This window comes from Phalacrocorax aristotelis, chromosome 6, assembly GCF_949628215.1.
Source record: "Phalacrocorax aristotelis chromosome 6, bGulAri2.1, whole genome shotgun sequence".
Lineage (NCBI taxonomy): Eukaryota > Metazoa > Chordata > Aves > Suliformes > Phalacrocoracidae > Phalacrocorax > Phalacrocorax aristotelis.
In genome coordinates, this window is record NC_134281.1 from 39,050,772 (window position 1) to 39,073,874 (window position 23,103).

The 23,103-nt window shown below is 42.9% G+C and overlaps 1 protein-coding gene across 1 annotated transcript in view; it reads right to left on the minus strand.

Moving 5' to 3' along the window:
- TNNI3K (TNNI3 interacting kinase) overlaps positions 1-23,103 on the minus strand; it is a 111,763-nt gene that overhangs the window by 50,399 nt on the left and 38,261 nt on the right. Inside the window, exons 12-17 of the mRNA XM_075095512.1 lie at positions 22,870-22,956; positions 21,563-21,619; positions 20,417-20,509; positions 20,274-20,331; positions 19,963-20,157; positions 19,512-19,616 (exon numbers count right to left, since the gene is read on the minus strand). Coding sequence (XP_074951613.1) covers positions 19,512-19,616; positions 19,963-20,157; positions 20,274-20,331; positions 20,417-20,509; positions 21,563-21,619; positions 22,870-22,956 — 595 coding nt within the window. The remainder of the gene's footprint in view (positions 1-19,511; positions 19,617-19,962; positions 20,158-20,273; positions 20,332-20,416; positions 20,510-21,562; positions 21,620-22,869; positions 22,957-23,103) is intronic.

Sequence of the window (23,103 nt, forward strand, 5' to 3'; positions counted from 1 at the left end):
CTATAGCTCTTCATGAACTGCTCCGGCGTGTGTCCCTTCCATGGGGTGCACTCCTTCAGGAACAGGCCGCTCCAGCATGGGTCCCCCGCAGGGTCACGAGTCCTGCCAGCAAACCTGCTCCAGTGTGTGCTCCTCTCTCCATGGGTCCACAGGTCCTGCCAGGAGCCTGCTCCAGTGTGGGCTTCTCATGAGGTCACAGCCTCCTTTGGGCATCCACCTGCTCTAGTGTGGGGTCCTCCACTGGCTGCAGGTGGATATCTGCTCCACCGGTAACCTCCACTGGCTGCAGGGGGACAGCCTGCCTCACCACAGTCTTCACCATGGGCTGCAGGGGAATCTCTGCTCCAGCACCTGGAGCACTTTCTTCCCTTCCTTCTTCACTGACCTTGGTGTCTGTAGGGTTGTTCCTCTCACATACTCTCACTCCTCTCTCCGGCTGCAGTTGCACAGGTTTTTTTTCCCCTTCTTATATATGTTATCACAAAGGTGCTACCACCATTGCTGATCGCCGTGGCCTTGGACAGTGGTGTGTCCATCTTGGAGCTGGCTGGCATTGGCTCTATCAGACATAGGGGAAGCTTCTAGCAGCTTCTCACAGAGGCCACCCCTGTAGCCCCCCTGCTACCAAAACTTTGTCATACAAACCCCACACATCATACTATATTGAGTATACAAAATGATGTGTCATTTTACTACAATGTTGACACATTTGACAGCATATAAATGTCAGAACTGAAGTGTTCCTTCCCCATATACAAATGAATTTTAGATACTGTACTTAGAACTGTTTATAAAGACTCTTCTCACACCAGTGTGGCAAATATAAGCACTTTTGCTGAAGGTAGCTAACCAACAACAGAGAACCAGCTTCTCTCTTGGTTCTGCAGGTTGGAAATGCCAGGCCAGTGATTTCAGACGCCTTTCTCAGAAGCAAGAGGTTGCATTCAGTGTAACAAAATCTTGGTGAAGTCTGTGCACTACTGCTTGAGATATTCCATAACCACAGTTTTCCTATGCGCCATAAAGACAGTTGCATTCTTAGGATTGCAGTATTTTCACATTGCCATCCACGTGAACTACAGGACTTTCACCTGGGAAAACTGGTGCAACTCATGTTCACAAAGTTTAAGAGAGTTGTTTATAATTTGGAAAGCTGAACACAAACATGTGATATTTATTTAATGTAACAAAACTGAGGTCACTAAGGAGTTAGGAACATAAGCTATACTCACAACACTATGCGACTTCAAATTGGAATTAGGGTTTACAATGGCTAAAAACTAAGGTGAGCACATATACTGTCATCACTAGGACAAGAAATGTGAAGCTTGCCTAAAGAGAGAGAACACAGTGGTTTTGGAAGGCACCTACTTTACATTAAGAGATTAAAAGTCCTATGATAATCCAAGAGAAGGTGAAGAGGACAACCAATAGATGTTGGTAGACCTAGGGCACTTGCAATATTTAAAATGAAGGAAAGCTATGAAAAGATTGGTAAATTATCTTTTCCTTAAAGTCTTGAATTTATAGTGGTGTCCAGCACTAGTAGGCACTAGTCAACCAAAGTTGTCCCACATTATACATTCCAGACTCTGAAATGATTGGTTCTAAGAGCAGAGGACTGGGTTTGTTGACTCACATAATGTCTCATGGTCCTAAGCTGAGCGATGACTAAAATGATTCATTTTGGTTTTATTATCTGCAGAGTGGGATGAATAAGAGACTAAGCATGGTGCTTGGAAAATACCCCTCATATAAGAAAAATCATTTGCTTTCATTCCTGGCTGTGTAGAAATAGACTATTTTGAATCTAAGTTTGTTTTCCGGTCTTCAGAATTATTTCAGGTTCATGTCTTGTTCAACATGACATTCTCAATTGAAGGTTTTTTAGAAAAGAGGCTGAACTGTAAGACATGAGGGTTTGGGAAACCATAGTTTGAGGTCAGTAAATTGCAAAAAATAAGGGTAATAGTTTTCCAGTAAGGATAGCTACTAGTTTGACTAAAAGGTGATCTGATTCACTTCACTCTATTTACAGCTTCTCAGATTCTTTATTCTTAACCTCTCAGTGGATCATTGCAACATCAGTGTGAAATTATAAATGGTTGTATCCTGCAATGGGCATTGATTCCAGGAGATATTACTCTATACAAACTTCTGATGTAAGCCGTAGTACTTATTGATTTCATCAGTGTCCAAATTACTTTTCTGTAATATTGACTTTTTTCTGCAAAAACATGTACATGTGAGCAGAACAGTCTTCACATTAAAGAGTCTGGCTTTCAAAACAGTTTAAAACATTTCTGTGCTGTCCTTCCAAATCCTGAGCAGTATTTCTCAATCACATATTACCAGACTGTGTGTAGCAGAGACAGGTTAAACAAATCATGAGCCAGTACCTGTCCTTTTACTCATATACAGGAGTCCCATTGAGCTCCCTGCAAATTGAGGTTTCCAACACCTCTCCTAAGTGTCATGCTTGTTCAGGTGTAGAAATACAGATTTAATAGTTTAACACAACACATCCTGACTTAAAACCCTTGCTATGATTCCCTGCTCTCTCTTCTGTTTATAGAAATATAAAACCCAGAAGACTGGTGCACCATAAACATAAATGTAATTTCTCAAAATGCTGACATAAGGCCTGAGCTGAGTGTTGATGTCTCAGCTGGTTCAGGTCTCAAGACAGAGGATGTGACTGAATTGGGGATGCCTTGGCAAGGTGGCTCAAGAGCACCCATGGAGGGAAGCCCTTGGCAAGCGCCACTGTCAGTCTGCTTCAGAGCAGCTCCCCTCTGGGCAGATGCAGACAGATGTTATTTTCCCTTTGGGAGACAGGCTGACACTGGGGCTGTGCGTGTGTCGATACAACGTTGTGTTCAGTACACTCTGCCCTGTCAGCAAACTGCCTGGCTCAGACACAGTGCTGAGGGCATTCTTCATTTCCAGAAACCTCAACGCAGAGACAAAGTCATGCTTGTCTGCATCTGAGGGGAGGCACGTCTGATGCATTTCCAATGCAGCATTTTGCTTTCCTACCCTACTGGGTCATATTTTCCTTTGGTCAGGATACTGTCTTTTGACCTTCCCTCTCTTTCTTTCCCTCCTGCCTGCTCCCCTGTTCGATCCTGGGATCATACGCTAGCCGGAAACATCGGGGCTGCTTTTCCTTCATGCGGCTGTTGGGAATGGGATTGCTCCCCTTTATCTATTTCTGCTTTTCTGACTGCTTCCCTAATATTTGTTCCAGGTAGAAATATGGCTGTGAACAAACCTGGAAGGCAGCATTTTAACGGTTGGTTTCATACCCCTTTTCATGTAGGGAGACACAGCAAAAAGAAGAGGAGCCTGTGGCTGATATGAAGATGCAGGTACTTCATGGCTAGTTTTTTGTGTTTGTTTTGTTTTAAGAGGAAATGCTCCAAAGAAAACCTCCTAATATGAAGGATGCCCCAGCTGGGACTCCCATTCACACTGCCCTGAAAATGGTGTGATCTCTCAAATCTTGATGCGACACAAGGCAGGAGCCTCCTTCCTGGGCCCCCAGTCAGGTGCAGCTCACGAGAAGGGTGATTCCTGGGAAAGACCGGTGGCACCGGGAACAGCAGAGAGCAGGAGAAGCCTGATGCTGCCAAATTAGTGCCACTGAATAGGGACCTGAAGTCAAAGGTACATACAAGGGATGCTTTCCTCAGCTGTGCTGTCCCCTGCTCTGAAACCCGGCATCCCCAACACTCCCTTCGTTAGGCAGGGTGACACAGGGCTGTCTCACGCACTGGGAAGAAGTCACCGGTGTGGCCTGATCAGGCTGCTTGGCTGGAGGGTTCCCCAGGACTTGCAGGGTGCAAGGGATGAAGGCGAGTCTTATAAATGACCTGAAGATAGTCTGAGAACCGATTTCCTCAGACAATGGAGGCTGAAGGTTCAGGATGTACAGGAGTGTTAACATCTATTTCTGGGCTTTCTTAAAGGGCTCAATAAAATCTGTTTATTCTGACAGAACAGTAACAAAGGAAAAAACCTCATTATTATGCTAGAAGGATGTCTGAAGATGTAAGCTTTTCTTTCAAACTTTGAAAAGCTTTATGGATCTCAGTTTCCTGGGAGAGACTTTGTAGCAAGTACATAAAATGGAAAATGGAAGGCAAACCTGTGAAGAACAGATACCAGGAATTAACAAAACTGAAACTTTGATTATTTTTCTTTGTTTGTTTCTATGTTTGATCAAGATGAAGCACAGCCAGCAGCCACATGAAAAAGGAACTCAATGTGTGTGTTCTAAACAAAACATTACATTTACTCCAATTTGGAAAGAACAACTCAAGTATGTCAAGATTTTGTGAAGTCAGTAACACTGAGATAGCGACGAGTGCGATGCAGCACAAGTTAGGATTATTTAGAAGGTATCTGTGATACTCCAATCAGCAGGGAAGGATCTACATGCCTAAGAAGAGTTGAAATATCTTTAAATGCGGGGTGGGGGGTGGCGGGTGGGGAGAGAATGAGTGCCATGCAACAGAGCTGCTGCTGTGAGCACATTTTTGCACACAGGCTGCCACGGGCAGGATTAGTTCCACACAGGGATGCGTCCCTCGTATCCTGCACAGTGCAACTGCCCTAGTCTTTTATCCTAGCAGATCCACAATTTAGGAATCAGCTGTACTTTTCCAGGCAGCTCAGAAATAGACTGAAGTGTGGCGAGTATCACTTTTTCTAGGAGAAAAAGAAAATCCTGAGTCTTTACACACTAATTCATTTGTTTTTGAAACCACTGTGATAGTATCACAGAATGCAAATACATATTGCTGCAGGGACAAGACATCTGCCATAGATGCTGGCAACTAGAAAAGCTCACATCTCCCCACTTCCATGCTTAACTAGGTCTAGCTGGATATCTAGCTTGAAACAACAAGACACTTCAATTACTGTCACACTTGACAGAGAAAAGAGGAGGTTCTGTACTTGGTACAGAAATTGATGAGAGGGGAAACCTTTAAAAATAACCGGAAAAGTGAGCTATTGCCACATTTACAATCTTTTACAGCTCTATAAAAGTGGGATATAATCAAGCTTAGGGACAAAATACTTGCTATTAAAATGTTTGCTTGTGAAAGGCATGTACTATATCCAAGATGCAGTACAAGAATATAGAATCTGACGATGCAGGCAAAATATCTTTTGCCCTTTGCAAAATGTCATTTAGCAGGGAAAGTGTATATAGAATCTACTGAAAATTGATTTACTGATTCAAGGAAGCTATTGCAATTGACTGAATGATCAGCAAAGAACACACAAGAGGAAGCAGAAAAACACCAGTTGCAAGCAACAAATCAAGAGCAAGGCTTTTAGTAATTAGCATCACAAACACAGATTTTCAAACAAACTGGGAATGTCGGGAAAGATGCACAAAATGCTTTAGCTAGATCAAAAGCTTGCAGTAACTCTGAGATCAAGTTTTTTCATAGAGTCACTATGCCTTCACAGCACATGACTTTTGAAGAGCTGAGCAAACTATAACATAAAAACATATGAATGTGGACACAACAATGCTTACATTATATTTATCAAAATGTTGACTGATCCAAGTAAATTCAGGAGAGTGGAAAGTATATGAAAGAAAGAAATAAAAAAGTTGGCAATAGCTTACATGAGGAAGGGAAAATGAAAGTAATATTGATGCTCTCAACAAAAAGGCATAACTTGCCCATATTAGAGCTGTAGATATGAGCAAGAACAGTCAAGTGAGGAATACAAATTTCACCACATAACAGTTTTTAGGACAGAAAAAATTTAAGCTCTCCCAACTAGGACTCCCACAAATCATGGTCTTCAAGATTTCTAGCTTCACCTAAACCCAAACCTTGGGATAATAAATTCAATCATAAAAGTGTAGTGGGTTCATACAATGTAGCCATGACTCTTTTAGTTTATATTTAATCTGATTTCAGCTCCCATATATACTTTCCATCAAAATTTTTAAGTGATTTGAGTATGACATGTGGAGTTGTTATGAGACTCCCCGCTAGATGTCAAATGAAAATATTAATCAAACACAAGGCTAAACTAGAGAGACCTTCGAAGGCCATACCCTGGGTTGAATGTAGGCACATGAATCATACAAAATTGCAGAATTTTCTGTGGTCTTCATTTAAATTTGACTTCTGTCAGTAGGGACATAAATCATCACTATTTCCCCATGTGAATAAAATGTATTGAGCCCTAGCTTAATTTTCAATCTACTCAAGGATTGTATAGACCTTGAATAAACCCAACTTGACAATACACATAGTGAAGATCTGGGTTGAGAGATTTTGTGGAGATGCTCAGAAATCAATAAAGAGACCCTTTCTATGCATGGCGTGCGTAAATCTTTCTGACAAAACGATGCCAAAATGCCCATCTTGGTGCTGAGTGTATGGACATATCTGAAAGCAGGAGGTAGCCTCTGGAAGGGTTTTGCTAGTCTGGTACCAACAGTGAACACTACTGTTACTATTTTTTCTTTTATAAAGTAAAAAATACAGCCCAAAGAAATAAGGTTTGGAAGGTACATCTCAAAAACGCTATTATTACCTCAATGGCACTTGGAAATTTGAAAAACACAGATGAGAAAGGAGCTCTTAAGCCTCTGTTGTGAGAAATTCAGCAAGATAAATCTGATCTGATCTGAGCTGATAGAAGGTTAATAATGAGTTCAGCAGAATCAGAAATTAATTGTCTTCTGTTAAGGCCACACACAGTTTGAAATGGTGAGACCAAGCACCATTCTCTTCATGAAACCAAGGAAGGAAAAAAATGAGAAAAGAGTCAGAAGTGTGTAATCATCGTGGCTTTTAGAAAAGCAAGTAGTTGTGCAGGCCTGTCAGATGCAAGGGCTTCTCCCTCTCAGGACAGGAGACAGGCAAAGCACATTCAGTGCGCATCCCTTTCCCAGAGAACAGGGCCGTGAAAAGATTCTTCTACCTTTAACACACTGTGGGTTTAATGAAAGGCAACTGCTATTTTAAGATTTCACAAGGGTTTTTATAACAAAGAGGAGTTGCAGACACCGTCCCCATTACCACAAGGCTTCCATCCTCTCTTTCATCTTTCTCACTAAGCCAGCTCTTACAAACTTTTACAGATAGTTAGAGCCATCAAATGAAGGTTAGTCTCACAAAGGCTTGGTCCAACCATGTTCAGCTGTTAAGGCTTAAATTAAATTGATACTAAAATGGTCTCTTTTTTTATTAAAGTGCTATAATCATTGTGGCTACAATCCCTCACCATGGTGTAAGTAGTAATAAGCTGATACATGTCATCATTGCTGATAGCTGTCAGGACTTCTTTCTCCAGAACTGGAAAGCAAAATAAAACTCCCAATTATTCTCAAAATGGAAGGATAACCCCTTTTCCAGGGTAGAGACATGAAAGATTCATTTTCTTCTCTGTTCTGTTAAGCCATATTGCAGATTTATTTAATGCATTATGTGCATTGCATTAGATTTCAGAACTCACAAAAGAGGGTTACAAGCTATGTGAAAATTTAAGGTAAAAAATTTAAGGCTCCTGTGAAGTCACTGGCAAAGCTTAACACAAAAGAGTCAGAATTTCACTCTTGGTCTTTCTCTTCACTTGTCGTAAAGATTTTCATCTAGTAATTGTGCCTGTGGGCTGACTGGGACTCATGCTGAAAACACAACTTCTGCTCTCACACTAAAAAGTTTCAGAAGTTAAGCTACTCTCAGCACTGCACATCAACCACACTGATGTCCTTATAGCAAATTATCTTTTGACCCTCAGAAATATCATCTGGTAAAAGTTCTGTGAGGCAATGATATGCTTTTTGGCTCCCTAGTGAGATACTGTTTTGGGTTTTCTTTTGTGGAAAACATTATTTAAAATCCCTCAGTGCAGAACTATTTTTCTAACAGCCAGTAGTGACAAGGCATAAAGCTGAACCATAAGGTCTGGATTTTTGTTGTCCTAAAACAGTTACCCAGATTGCTGCATTCAGACATGGAGCTCTTGGCTTGCATCATGACTGAGGCAAGAACTACAGCTTCAAAAGAAAGCGTCTTCCTCTGAGCTCCACAGTTTTGTGGCCCGAAAGGAACCTGTGAAGGGATGCAGGTATATGAAGGGAGACTCAGTAAGAAAGAAGAGGATGTGTGAAGTCAGAGCCAGTGGGGTGAGGAGGAGGGAACCTTGACTGGGTGGACAGGGACGATATGCAATGAAGAAATGAAGCAAGTACAACCATGGAAAAAAAAAAAAGGCAGTAAGAAGACATTCTTCCATCCTGCCTTTTTTGTAGGTTGAGATCCAGGTTCCTTTCTGCACAGCAAATCATAGTGGATCCACCTTACACTTTAAAAACTGGACACTCACTAATAAAGTCTGGCCTAAATAGCTTTTTTCTGTAACATTTCCAAAAGCCTTTAGGACCAATGGAGCCATGTAGCTGTTATCAACAGTTTTGGGGGTTTTTTTGGTGTTTGTTTTTTTTTTTTGAGAAAGGTTAATGCAGAAAAGCTGTGCCCAGTGCCAAGCTTTTCCTCACAATTTAATGTACTGAAAGTTTGTAATATCAGTGGTTTCTCTCTGCTCTTAATCCAGATCTTGTCATACAATAGGGGCTAAGTTCCTGACTTAACAATCCTGACTTGGGCCAAAACTGAGGACTGGAATGTCTGTCTCAATACTCAGGACTTATAAGGGATGCCTTGTAAAAACAGAAGAGATGACAGTCAGAGGCAGAAATCTGTTTGTTCAAAGCGGTGCACAGCCATGCTGTGTGAGAGGAAAGCCCAACCATCCCCAGTAAGAATGATGTTCCTTTGCATTAAAGGGCTAGCAGAACTAAGAATCATGTTTTATCTTTAGCAAAAGAAGGCATTTTCATCTAAAATCACTGAAATATGCATACCTTAAGACTATTTTCATAGCTAGAAAAGCAAGAACAGATTTTAAAATGCATACACCAAGGACTCAGTTCTTCCACTCAGGTGTCACCAAAGAAACTGAATGAGTGCACTGATCGGCACTAGATTTTAGCTCTTAGAAGTGATCCAGTCAGAGATACTTTTATCTGTAACAAATGGGCCAAACAAACCACGAAACAGATTATGGGAAAATATTTAAAGTAAAAAAGACAAAACAAACAAAGAAAAGGAAAAGAAGTAGTGAAAGAAAGTGACAAGGTGTTATTTGAAAGCAGAGTGCTATGCTGGAAATAAACTGAGAATTCTCAAGTGGAAAATTAAAAAAACGGAAACAGATTAAACAAGTATTTGTATCCATCCTTTCAGGACAGTAGAATAAAGTACCTGCCCATGTGGGATATCCAATCAACAAGGACAGAAACCAATGAATTAAGTGTTCAGCATTTCATCATTTCAGTTATTAAAAAATTAGAGAGTCTTCACAATTACAGGACGTCAGGACGGAGCATACTCTACATTGAGGAAAAATAGTGAGACTGAGAGACAGAAACTGAAGAAGCCTTGGCTGACATTATCAAAAGCTGACTTAATGCAGGATATACCCTAAAGACTAGAAAACAACAGTATAAGGCACCAGTAACACAGCAGGAAATGAGAGACCAGACATCTCACAGCCAGCTGGGGGGGAGCACTCGAAGCTGGAAGGGGACCGAGAGGTGCAACATCTGCTGCAGTGAAGCGCCGCCTGGTCAGGAGGAGCCGATGGCTGCAGCGGGTGAACCCCCATCCCACCAATCCCTGGGGTTCCCTGCGGCTGCTGCTACCAGGGCAGGAGAGGTGCCGCAGGGCGGAGGGCATGGGGCTTCTCAGGGAGCTCTTGCTTCCCGTTTTGGCTCTGCAGGCAAAGGTGAGGGCTGAGACTTCTCTGCCTGCCAGATCATGCTGCGGAAAGCCCTAGCGCTGCTCAGGAGGAGGATTCCCATGGGATCAGTACAGTGCTGCCGGCTTGTGCTGCAGGCAGACAACACTCACAAACGTAGTCAAGAATAGAGTTTCTGCTTTCCCTTCTAAGATTTCCCTGAATCCTGAATTCCTCCCAAATCACTCAGAACCGATTACTGCAAAGTTTTGCAGTCAAGTCACTTGATAATGAATTGTAATTTGTTCAAAATGTATTAGAAGAGAATTTGAACTGCGCTCTAGTTTGACTGTCCTAATGTCTCCTGCTAATTAATGGAACTGTTTGAATACGTTATTTTAATGGACTGTTTAATTTTGCATTGACTCAGAACATTTCATGGAGCTTAACATTATTGAATGAAAAGTGGGGAAGAGACATTTCTTGTCAACAAAATTTTACTTGTTTATACGAAGATGAAACATTCAATATTCATTTTTATTTTTTGAGATATATTTGATAAGAATTATGTTTTTAAAACTTGGAATTTGAATTAGAATTAAAAAATTAAAAAAAATAGGAAGAATAGAAAAAATAATTTTAAATGTCAAAATGAAGCATTTCAAAGGCCTCTGAAATCTAGGTTCAGACTTTCTTAGGCTAAAAGAATTTTGATAAGTGACATGGTTTTGGAAGTATTTAGTCAATCCAAAGTGGATTTAAAATCCTCTTCAACAGACAAATTTTATGTAGCTCTGCTACAGCAAAATTGCAGAATATGGCTTATATTAATATACTTAGATTAACCCTCCATATAGTTAATATACACGGATGAATATATCATGTCAGCAATATTCTTCTAAACATCATACATTTATCATAGCCATACAGAAGCACCATATCTGCACATTTAAATAAAGTAATTTGGTATGTAATTGGCAGTGGTTAACAGTAGTCATTTTTATGTGCTTGTAGTAGTTTTAGTATGAGCAGATGGATGCACTCATACATTGGAGTAGATGACTAAAGCAAAGTGTGCTAAAATTTGCAGAGTATAAAGCAGAATTTGTGCCAAGATTGCTAACCTAGGGCACATAAATCCCAGAAGACTGGCTTAAAGTGATATGGTTTGTAGACTGCATATTTCAGACTAAAATAAAGAAATGTGCAGTTTCTTTTGCATTAGAGATTTGATTTTCTTCTTCAGTCAGCAAGGATGCTTTTTCTTTTGTAACCACAAATAGAGTTATTCTTTCACTTAAAAAATGACTTCAAGAACAGGTAATAATTTTTGAAAATACCCTTTTGAACCCAAAGTTCTTGGGCACTGAGAGAGAGTTCAAGACATTATCATTCTATACATGCCTGGCTCTAAAATTTGCCACTATAGGCCACTGCCAGAGACAGGACACTGAATTTGGTGGGCTTCAAGCTTGCATCCCTATGACTGATCTTATATATACACACACAGTGTCCTTGTTATGCTTCAAATCCCAAGAAACCTCCCATTTATAAAGGATAAATACTACATTTGAAGTCCCTCCCTTCATAGGTGTCCTTTGTAGACCTGTCAGTATAGGTACACTTGGAGCAAGAAAACAGAACTTTTCATGTGTGCAAGACACGCTGTTCTCTTGGAGATGCCAACAACAATGTCCAGAAAATTGTTGCTACCACGTATTTTTTCAGAATTTCATACCAGAACCCTGAACTGGGCATAGTCTCACAATCAGTTTACTTCTTCCCCTAGCAAAGGGAAAAAGCCAGGTCCTATTTCCAAAAGAATAAGTGTCTCTCACAAGGAATCTTTCACTGCAGCTATCAGTGTCACTAGGGAAGGAAAACTTACAACAAGATGCAGGGAAATGATACTTATTATATCACCACAATTCTATAGGCCCAGTCGCTTGAGATATAAATGAAATGAGCATTTCTGTAATTTTTTAAAAAACAAGTAGTTACGTTAGTGGAAAATGAAGAATTGTATGTCTGACACTGAAGAAAACCCATTTTGTAACTCACTTCATCCTATTTTTTAGGAATTCTTTCTGCAGTGGCTTTCTTGTCACAGTGCTCGTACATATGAAGGAGCTGTTTCCAACCAAACTACTGTGGCTAAAAACTGCAACACTTATTCAGCACTAACTTTCTTTCCCTGGTTGCTCGTCTTTAAATACACCTACAGTTAATTTTGGTTGGTCTCCTTCCAAAGAAGAAGTTAGCGCAGAGTGGCAGAGTGATTTCTGATGCAGACATGACACAACAAATTTCTGCTCAGAAGAGAAGGTGTTTCCTGCTTCTAATGAAGCCTGAACATTGGTGGGCCAGATGCGAGAAAATACTGGTTCTTCTGGTTGCATCCTCTAATGACAACTACAGTACAGCAAATGTGACTCATAGTGGTTTGTATAGAAACTCTGGGTTTTTTTCAATCCAATTTCATTTCCAGAAGGAAATTGGATAACTAACTCATGCAGACTCTCTCCTACTTCTTTGCCAGTGGCATTGTCAGCTGACACCCTGGCTGGGATTTACCTACCATACCTCTGTGAGTGTCAGCATTAGGCACTTAGTCTAAACTAAATGGCTGTTGCCCACCCTGTAACAAGCACAAGCTCATCCAAGATTCCTCCCTTTTCAAGACAGTCACCTAAAACAAATGGAGAGATTGCCTTCTGGAAGTCTTTTTGCATTTCTGCATCAACCTTAGGGGGACTAGTGACTAGTTTAAATTAGGCACTTAATTCTTAGCGGGGCAAAAGTAGGTGAAATGAATTAACGTTTTGGATTTAAAAAATTATAGTGGGAACATATACTATATTGCATAAATTGTAAAAGGCTATCCCACAGGACTGATGTATGCAAATAGGGTATAAATATGTGTGCTGGTTTTGGCTGAGAAGGGCTTAATTCTCCTCACTGTGGGGGTCAGCTACCTTTCCAGCTTCCCGCGCTCTGCCGCGTGGCGTGGCAGGGGGGGCTGGGAGGGGCAGGGCCATGGTGGGGGCGGCTGACCCCGACTGGCCAATGGCAGGTTCATTCCATACCATGTGACACCATGACCAGTATATTGAGGGGGGGCAGTGGCAGCGCGCAGGCGGCGCGGCGTCGGGTCGGCGGGCGGCGAGCGGCTGCGGCGCGTGCGGTTTGTTCCGGCGGTTCGTTCCCCCTCTCCCCTCCCTTCCCCCCTCCCCCGGGGCTTTGCGCCTCTCGTTGTTCTCCTTCACATTGCATTTCTACTGTTGTTTCTTTTAATTTTCATTATTAAACTGTTCTTATCCCAACCCACGAGCGTTACCCTTCTGATTCTCTCCCCCATCTACCGGTGGGGGAGTGAGCGAGCGACTGTGTGGGGCTGAGCTGCCGCTAAACCACGACAGTCTTTTTGGCGCCCAACGTGGGGCTCGAGGGTTGGAGATAACAACAGCTGCTGGTCACAGCACCATGTTGTCCTTTTTGCAGTGGGTGTTAAAAATCGGTGTTGGTTGTTTGAGTCTGCTGTGTTCTGCTGTGATTAGTAATGTTTTGCCTACGAGATTTGTTATACAAACACTCGTTTTCAGCTTTACCTGGTATTTGGGGTTTTTGCTGAAACCGTTACTGTACTTCGGATACCACCTTGTTGAGGCAATTAGCAATTATACCTCCTCCTCTGAGAGATTTTATATGGAGGAAATACAGAATAATACCTTTGCAACTTTGTTCTATGATGTCTGTGCCTTTGTTACAACAACGTTTTTGTATCTTGAACATCCTTGGGTGGTTAAGGTGCAGTCATTGTTAGTTTTTGGGCATGTTGTTTTGGTTTTGACTAAGCAACTTAAGAATATCACCCAGAAATCTGCCCCGAGGCTTGATAGTTACGAGTGGCAGGGCATGTGGGATAGCATGGGCAAATACCTAGGGCAGTGGGCACCCCCAGTGTTTTGGAGTTTCACCCCCGAGCAAGTGCAGAATCCTAAAAAACTAGTAGAATATTTGGAGAAAGTATGTTGTTACGCTGGGAACTCCAGAGAGACACAGATAACTGCAACGTGCTGGGGTCTGGCCCATGCATACCGAGCCCTGCTCAACAGTATTCAGTGCCCCCAGGGGGAAGAGAATGTCTCTGGATTGAAATGCAAAGTGACTGGCACTGTAGACAATCCAGCCCTGACAACAGGCACTGCAGCCACTCAAACCCCCACAACAAGTACCGGAGCTAGCTCAGAAAATAAACCCGTACCAGTATCAGTTGCCCCCATACATAAGACGAAATATTGGAAGCGGACATCAACCCGTTTAGAACGGGATGATGAAGAACCAGGGCCATCGCGGGGAGAGGAGGGAGAAGTAATAAATGAAATAGAGACCACCCGATCCCTGTCCTTAAGCGAGTTGCGAGATATGCGAAAAGATTATAGCCGTCGTTCAGGTGAGCACATTGCCACCTGGCTGCTCCGATGCTGGGATAATGGGGCCAGTAGCCTGGAACTAGAGGGAAAAGAAGCCAAACAATTGGGATCCCTTTCTGGGGAAGGGGGCGTTGACAAAGCAATTGGAAAAAAACCACAAGCCCTCAGCCTCTGGAGGCGACTCCTGTCTGGAGTGAAGGAAAGGTATCCCTTTAAAGAAGATGTTACATATCGCCCAGGAAAATGGACAACTATGGAGAAAGGCATCCAGTATCTCAGGGAATTAGCTGTGTTTGAGGTGATTTATGGTGACCTGGATGATCAACGGTCATCCAAAGATCCAGATGAAGCCGAGTGCACACGACCCATGTGGCGGAAGTTTGTACGGAGCGCACCATCTTCGCATGCAAACTCATTGGCAGTGATGTCCTGGAAAGATGACGAGACACCAACGGTGGCAGAGGTGATAGATAGGCTCCGGGATTACGACACAAATATCTCTTCCTCGCTTGTCTCTGCTGTGGAGAAACTATCCCAAGAGGTCCAGCAACTCAAAGAAGATCTGTCCTACTCCCCACCTCGACAGAGCAGTGTCTCAGCTGTTAGGAATAAGCGTCCTTTGGCTCAAAGAAGGGGATACACACCACGGGCCACCCTATGGTTCTACCTGCGTGACCACGGAGAGGACATGATGAGGTGGGATGGCAAGCCTACTTCGACCCTACAGGCACGAGTACATGAACTGCAAGGAAGAACAGTCACTCAGGGAGGCTCTTCCAGGAAAGCTGCTGCTCCAGTTTCCAGCGAGCAAGTCCCCAGACAGAGGAGTAGAAGCGCAGATTTTATTTCTAAGTGTAATAGAGGGACTCCTGATTCACATTTACAGGAAGTGAGTTGTGACTGCCATGATCAGGACTAGAGGGGCCCTGCCTCCAGCCGGGTGGAGGAAAGGGATAACCGGGCTTACTGGACTGTGTGGATCCGATGGCCTGGCACGTCCGACCCACAGGAGTATAAAGCTTTAGTGGACACCGGCGCACAGTGCACCTTAATGCCATCAAACTATATAGGGGCAGAACCCATCAGCATTGCTGGAGTGACAGGGGGATCCCAAGAGCTAACTGTATTGGAGGCCGAAGTGAGCCTAACTGGCAATGAGTGGCAGAAGCACCCCATTGTGACTGGCCCAGAGGCTCCGTGCATCCTTGGTATAGACTACCTCAGGAGAGGGTATTTCAAGGACCCAAAAGGTTACAAGTGGGCTTTTGGTGTAGCTGCCTTGGAGACGGAGGAAACTGAACAGCTGTCTACCTTGCCCGGTCTCTCAAAGGACCCTTCTGTGGTGGGGTTGCTGAAGGTCAAAGAACAACAGGTGCCAATCGCCACCACAACAGTGCACCGGCGGCAATATCGCACCAACAGAGACTCTCTGATCCCCATCCATAAACTCATTCACCAACTGAGGAGCCAAGGAGTCATCAGTAAGACCCACTCACCCTTTAACAGTCCCATATGGCCAGTCCGGAAGTCTAATGGAGAGTGGAGACTAACAGTAGACTATCGTGGCCTGAATGAAGTCACTCCACCGTTGAGTGCTGCTGTGCCAGACATGCTAGAACTTCAATACGAACTGGAGTCAAAGGCGGCCAAGTGGTATGCCACAATTGATATTGCTAATGCATTCTTCTCAATCCCTCTGGCAGCAGAGTGCAGGCCACAGTTTGCTTTCACATGGAGGGGCGTCCAGTACACCTGGAATCGACTGCCCCAGGGGTGGAAACACAGTCCTACCATTTGCCATGGACTGATTCAGACTGTACTGGAACAGGGAGAAGCTCCAAAACACCTTCAATACATTGATGACATCATTGTGTGGGGCAGCACAGCAGAAGAAGTTTTTGAGAAAGGTGAGAAAATAGTCCAAATCCTTCTGAAAGCTGGTTTTGCCATAAAACAAAGTAAGGTGAAGGGACCTGCACGAGAAATCCAGTTCTTAGGAATTAAATGGCAAGACGGTCGTCGTCAGATTCCAATGGATGTGATCAACAAAATAGCAGCCATGTCTCCACCAACTAGCAAAAAGGAAACACAAGCTTTCTTGGGCGTTGTGGGTTTTTGGAGAATGCATATTCCAAATTACAGTCTGATCGTGAGCCCTCTCTATCAAGTGACCCGGAAAAAGAATGATTTCAAATGGGGCCCTGAGCAACGACAAGCCTTTGAACAGATTAAACGAGAAATAGTCCATGCAGTAGCTCTTGGGCCAGTCCGGGCAGGACAAGATGTAAAAAATGTGCTCTACACTGCAGCCGGGGAGAATGGCCCTACCTGGAGTCTCTGGCAGAAAGCACCTGGGGAGACCCGGGGTCGACCCCTAGGGTTTTGGAGTCGGGGATACAGAGGGTCTGAAGCCCGCTATACTCCAACTGAAAAAGAGATATTGGCAGCATATGAAGGGGTTCGAGCTGCTTCAGAAGTGGTTGGTACTGAAGCACAGTTGCTCCTGGCACCCCGACTGCCAGTGCTGGGCTGGATGTTCAAAGGAAACATCCCCTCTACACACCATGCAACTGATGCTACGTGGAGTAAATGGGTTGCACTGATCACCCAGCGGGCTCGAGTAGGAAACCCCAGTCGCCCAGGAATCTTGGAAGTGATTATGGACTGGCCAGAAGGCAAAGATTTTGGATTATCACCAGAGGAGGAGGTGACACGTGCTGAAGAAGCCCCACTGTATAACAAACTGCCAGCAGATGAGAAGCAATATGCCCTGTTCACTGATGGGTCCTGTCGCCTTGTGGGAAAGCACCGGAGATGGAAGGCTGCTGTATGGAGTCCTACACGACAAGTAGCAGAAACTGCTGAAGGAGAAGGTGAATCGAGCCAGTTTGCAGAGGTAAAGGCCATCCAGCTGGCCTTAGACATCGCTGAACGGGAAAAGTGGCCAGTGCTCTATCTCTATACTGACTCCTGGATGGTGGCAAATGCCCTGTGGGGCTGGCTGCAGCAATGGAAGCAAAGCAACTGGCAGCGCAGAGGCAAACCCATCTGGGCTGCCACATTGTGGCAAGATATTGCTGCCCGGGTAGAGAAACTGGTTGTAAAGGTACGGCATGTGGATGCTCACGTCCCCAAGAGTCGGGCCACTGAAGAACATCGAAACAACCAGCAGGTAGATCGGGCTGCCAAGATTGAAGTGGCTGAGGTGGATCTGGACTGGCAGCATAAGGGTGAACTATTTCTAGCTCGGTGGGCCCATGACACCTCAGGCCATCAAGGGAGAGATGCAACATACAGGTGGGCTCGTGATCGAGGGGTGGACTTGACCATGGGTATTATTGCACAGGTTATCCACGAATGTGACACATGCGCTGCAATCAAGCAAGCGAAGCGGGTAAAGCCTCTGTGGTATGGGGGACGATGGCTGAAATATAAATATGGGGAGGCCTGGCAAATTGACTATATCACACTCCCACAGACCCGCCAAGGCAAGCGCCATGTGCTTACAATGGTAGAAACAACGACTGGCTGGCTGGAAACATATCCTGTCCCCCACGCCACTGCCCGGAACACTATCCTGGGTCTTGAGAAACAAGTCCTGTGGCGACATGGCACCCCAGAGAGGATTGAGTCAGACAATGGGACTCATTTCCGAAATAGCCTCATAGACACCTGGGCCAAAGAGCATGGCATTGAGTGGGTGTATCACATCCCCTATCACGCACCAGCCTCTGGGAAAATTGAAAGGTACAATGGACTGTTAAAAACCACACTGAGAGCAATGGGGGGTGGGACATTCAAGCACTGGGATACACATTTAGCAAAAGCCACGTGGTTAGTCAACACGAGGGGATCTGCCAACCGAGCTGGCCCTGCCCAGTCAGAAATCCTACATACTGTGGAAGGGGATAGAGTCCCTGTAGTGCACACAAAAAGTATGCTGGGCAAAACAGTCTGGGTTCTTCCTGCCTCTGGCAAAGGCAAACCCATTCGTGGGATTGTTTTTGCTCGAGGACCTGGGTGCACTTGGTGGGTGATGCGGGAGGATGGAGAAATCCGATGTGTGCCTCAAGGGGATTTGATTTTGGGTGAAAACAGTCAATGAACTGAATGGCACAATGTGAACTGCTATATAATATTGTGTGTCACCTCTGTGTTGTATCAATGATATCAGAGTACGAGCCTCCCAACCCATGGAAGATCAACTATGAAACAAGCCGTGCAGCAGTGATGGAACGATGACTGACTCGGTATGCAGCAACCCAACGCCACACACCATCTCTCCCACCCGGAAAGACTGATACAACAGATGGAGCCCAGAGTCATGGACTGCGTGAACTCAATGGACATTTTAATGGACATTTTACAGGGAAGATCCATGAACTAAGGGAATGATGTCTGTGTATTATGTTAAAGGATGGGAAGGGGAGGGGTGGTGGTTGGTACGGTTGTATTGCATCATATGGGACCTGGGCATGGTGTAAGTGGTATGGAATAAGGGGTGGAGAATGTGCTGGTTTTGGCTGAGAAGGGCTTAATTCTCCTCACTGTGGGGGTCAGCTACCTTTCCAGCTTCCCGCGCTCTGCCGCGTGGCGTGGCAGGGGGGGCTGGGAGGGGCAGGGCCATGGTGGGGGCGGCTGACCCCGACTGGCCAATGGCAGGTTCATTCCATACCATGTGACACCATGACCAGTATATTGAGGGGGGGCAGTGGCAGCGCGCAGGCGGCGCGGCGTCGGGTCGGCGGGCGGCGAGCGGCTGCGGCGCGTGCGGTTTGTTCCGGCGGTTCGTTCCCCCTCTCCCCTCCCTTCCCCCCTCCCCCGGGGCTTTGCGCCTCTCGTTGTTCTCCTTCACATTGCATTTCTACTGTTGTTTCTTTTAATTTTCATTATTAAACTGTTCTTATCCCAACCCACGAGCGTTACCCTTCTGATTCTCTCCCCCATCTACCGGTGGGGGAGTGAGCGAGCGACTGTGTGGGGCTGAGCTGCCGCTAAACCACGACAATATGTTGTAAATTTCAGGTAAGATATCTGTGAGAGAAATTATTATAAGCATGAAGTTGACTACTGTCTGCCAAGTCATTCAACTAAAATGTATTAAAGCCTCCAGTGAATGTGAAAGCATTGTGCCCCAATTCCCCAGTCCACCTGATGCAAACAGACCTTCCTCCAAGCTCCATCAGTCTTAAAGAAATCCCACAGGGGTCTGCAAATACAGATGAGACTGCAGACTATCGCTTTTGCTTGAGGCTTCATACTCCCTGAACTTTTAAGATAAAGTAAGAAACTTACCTGTTCAAATCACGATGTATGATTGGTTGTGTGAGATTGTGGAGGTACTCCATGCCTTTGGCAACATCTACAGCAATGATTAATTTAGACTGCAGATCAAGGGTTCTATATTTTGAAAAAAAAATTACTCAAAGTTAATAAACAGACAAGATTGATCTGTAAATTATTTTTGTCTGTAAATCATGAAACCTTTAAAATAGTTTTAAATGCAAAATAATGTTATATAATATATTATAAATGTATATAATATAAAATAATGACTAAATAACAATTTAGTGATTGCTTATTGATTTGCCTTGTACATCAAATAATCTGAATCAAAGCTAAAATTTTTCTAGTGTGTTCCCTTCTCTGTTGTTTTATACTGAAATGAATACCATTTACATCAGCATAGGTTTACTAGTCTTCCAGATTCGGTACCACAAGCCCAAGCAGAGAATGAGCAGAATACCTCTTCTGTTCATGAAGCAGGGAGAAGAGCGATCCTCCAGAAATGTACTGAGTGACTATAGCAAACTGACTTGGGTCATCTAAGCAAGCTCCCACAAACTGGATGACACATGGATGATTCAGTCGGCAGAGAATGGAAACTTCACGGCAGAACATGTCCACGTCAGATTTGGAACAGTAAGTATTAGCTCTATAGCTTAGAATTTGCATGAAAGAAAACAGTAAGGCAAAAAGATAATAAAATATGGGGTTCTTTTAACACTTCAAACTAGGTCATTAACCAAACAAGATGGAAAAGTCTGGTAAACTTACCGTTTGATCGCGACGATTTTATTTCTGCATCGTCCTTTATATACTTTTCCAAAAGACCCTAAAATGGTTTAAAATAAATAAGCACAAAGTTATTTATTACAAACATCAGACATTTAAAATGAATGCGTTCTTATTTCTGGTACCTGAGCCGATAATCTCATGGAACTCTATTTCAGAGAGCTGAAGATGGAAATGTGATGGCAAACCAGCACGGAGGAGAAGCACATCTGCCTTTTCTGCAAAAAAAAAACCCCAGTTAGCCTGTTGGTAAAATGTGGGGTCATGGGGAAGGACAGAATATAAACATTTATCTTCACAAAAACATTGCACAGTGAAAGCTGATTTTCCTCCTCTAAATTGGTTGACTCGTAATCCTATTCCCTTTTCTTTCAGTAACCACAGTAAACCCCAATAACAGGCATATACTTGCAATGCTACAGTTGCCTTGGGCTTTCTTGGCTTTAAAATCTTATCAGTGATGAACACTGTCCCATAAGCATATTTTGCCTATATGATGTCATGGTTGCATAAAATTCTTTATACGGAGAATTAGTTCTTTTTTTCTGTGTAGCTAGTGCTCACTACTGATGCAGGGGATGCTATTCCAGATCTGACTGGCTCTTTAGTGACATGTGGAATCTAAATTCTGCAACTTAATTTAGTTAGCAAACTTCTCTGCCGTGTTGATCTTTTTGGTTTATTACTATAAAGTTTATCAGAATATTGCTAAATGGAACATTTCAATGCTGCTACGTAAATGATGTAAGGGTTTGATTATATCCAGAGTGAATACTTGAAGTGGAAAATTGAAAGCACCACAAAAAAATGAAATATTTTAAAGTACAAATATTCATCTGAGTGCTTTGTTTATATGTGTATCAGATTAACAGGAATTATTTTTGGACAGTATTTTTCTTGTAAAGATAATCCAGGCATTTTACAGTGGAATTCAATACAATATTTGTTTGTATTCATGGATTTGTGTGTATTTCATTAGTACTAATTCACAATCACATCCTTTTCTCCAAAGAAGTAAAAATAAATATTTTTTTTAAAGTACATGAAAATAAGATAAATACAGGAATTATCATGAGGCTGGGCAACAAAGATAAGTACATTGTTTCCTAAAATTATCCTAGGGAAATATAGCTGCTGCTTATGCACATAATTAAATTTCTGAACAATGAAAATGCCAGGAATAATGAATCTTGCGTAGCGTGTTTAGGCTGACAAACACCTTGGGTAAAAAGACCATAAAAGTTCAAGTTTTCCCTTGCCATTGAGAATACCTTTAGTCATGCTTTTAATCTTTCCTAGAGGGGATGGAACTGACACATAGGAACCATCTGAAATAAAAGAACAGAATGAATTTTATGGAATTCAAAGACAGTATAAGCATCTGTACTGATAAATTAATAAGGCAAAGATTGCTTAAAGAATGAAAAATAAAGGGGTGAAAATACACATAAGCACACAAACACATATGATTGTGATGTTATACTGCTGCTTTCTTGGAAGAAATTTGTACATAGCTTCACTAAATGCTGTAAAACGATACTGACTTTCACAGGTGTTAAAGGCAGCCAGTGTAGCCTTATATATCAGCTAGATTCTGTAAAGGAACTCAAATCAGATTCACAAATTCTGAGAACTGGGCTGCAAGCATATTGCATTGTTTAGATCACTGACTAGATTTTCTGAAAGACTTCAGCTTTCTCCATGTACTAAAACTTTCATCTCTTGTTTTTCTGCTTAAGTGGGAGCTGATTTTTTTTAATAATCAGCCTTAAAAAATCTGTCTGGGTGTGTTAATTGCTTGCCAAAACAAATTTCCAATACATGCATAAATTTAGCCCCCTAAAGATTTACATACACTTGAGATAAACTAAACCTAATTCTGGGACAGGTCAAACCACTCTGTGGAGCTGGAAACATAGGAAGCAGATTGATCCTGCTGCTGACTGTGGTGTTCCTCCTGTTTCCACAGCAGGAGTCAGTGACCTGGACAAGCTGCAACGTATAACATATTCACCCTCTCTGTAGACAGCATTCTCAACACACTGCAAAATATTCTGTTTATCAACTGCTTGCGTTAACGTTCATCTCGCCACTTGTCATTTAGTTGCCAATACAAATGAGTATTTTTGTAGCAAAAAGGGTAATTAATTTTTCCCAAGGGGGAATTAGATATCCAAAGATGTTAACAACTATGAAGGGCACTGAGTATAGAAATATACTGAACGTCAGTAATCAAAGAAACATCAGAGATAAACCACACAAAAAGAATGGCTAAACATATATTAAGGATGTAAAAAGGTATGAGTAATAATTTCTAGGGACTGATTTTTGTCTCACAGCTTCTAGCTTTTCTTTCTAGTGCATAATACAAAGTGACAACTCTATTTTAAGATAAAGGAAGAATTTTTACATAAATAGAGGGTACCTGGAAAATGGGGATTCTCGTGACACTAATTTTCTTTGTTCCAGACAGAAATGATCCAAAGCTCCCTGACATCCGTGAAACATTCCCAGAGAATTCAGTGGTCTTTGGATCAGACCCTTCAGTTAGAGAATAAAGTGATTTCTCAGACCATACCTCCTCCAGGTTGTGAGTATTCGTTACAGGGTGATTCATCTTGAGGTCTCTTATAATGTTTCAGAAGGGTCACAATGGCATCATGACCTAAGAAAGAAAGAGGAAATGTAAGATTTGCAGGTAAACGCAGTAGTCTCTCTCTCCTTTTTTTTTTTTTTTAATTGATTTAAACAAAATCAGGGGATTTTTAAAGAAATGTACAATGTGTCTATAAAACATGCAAACAAAGATACA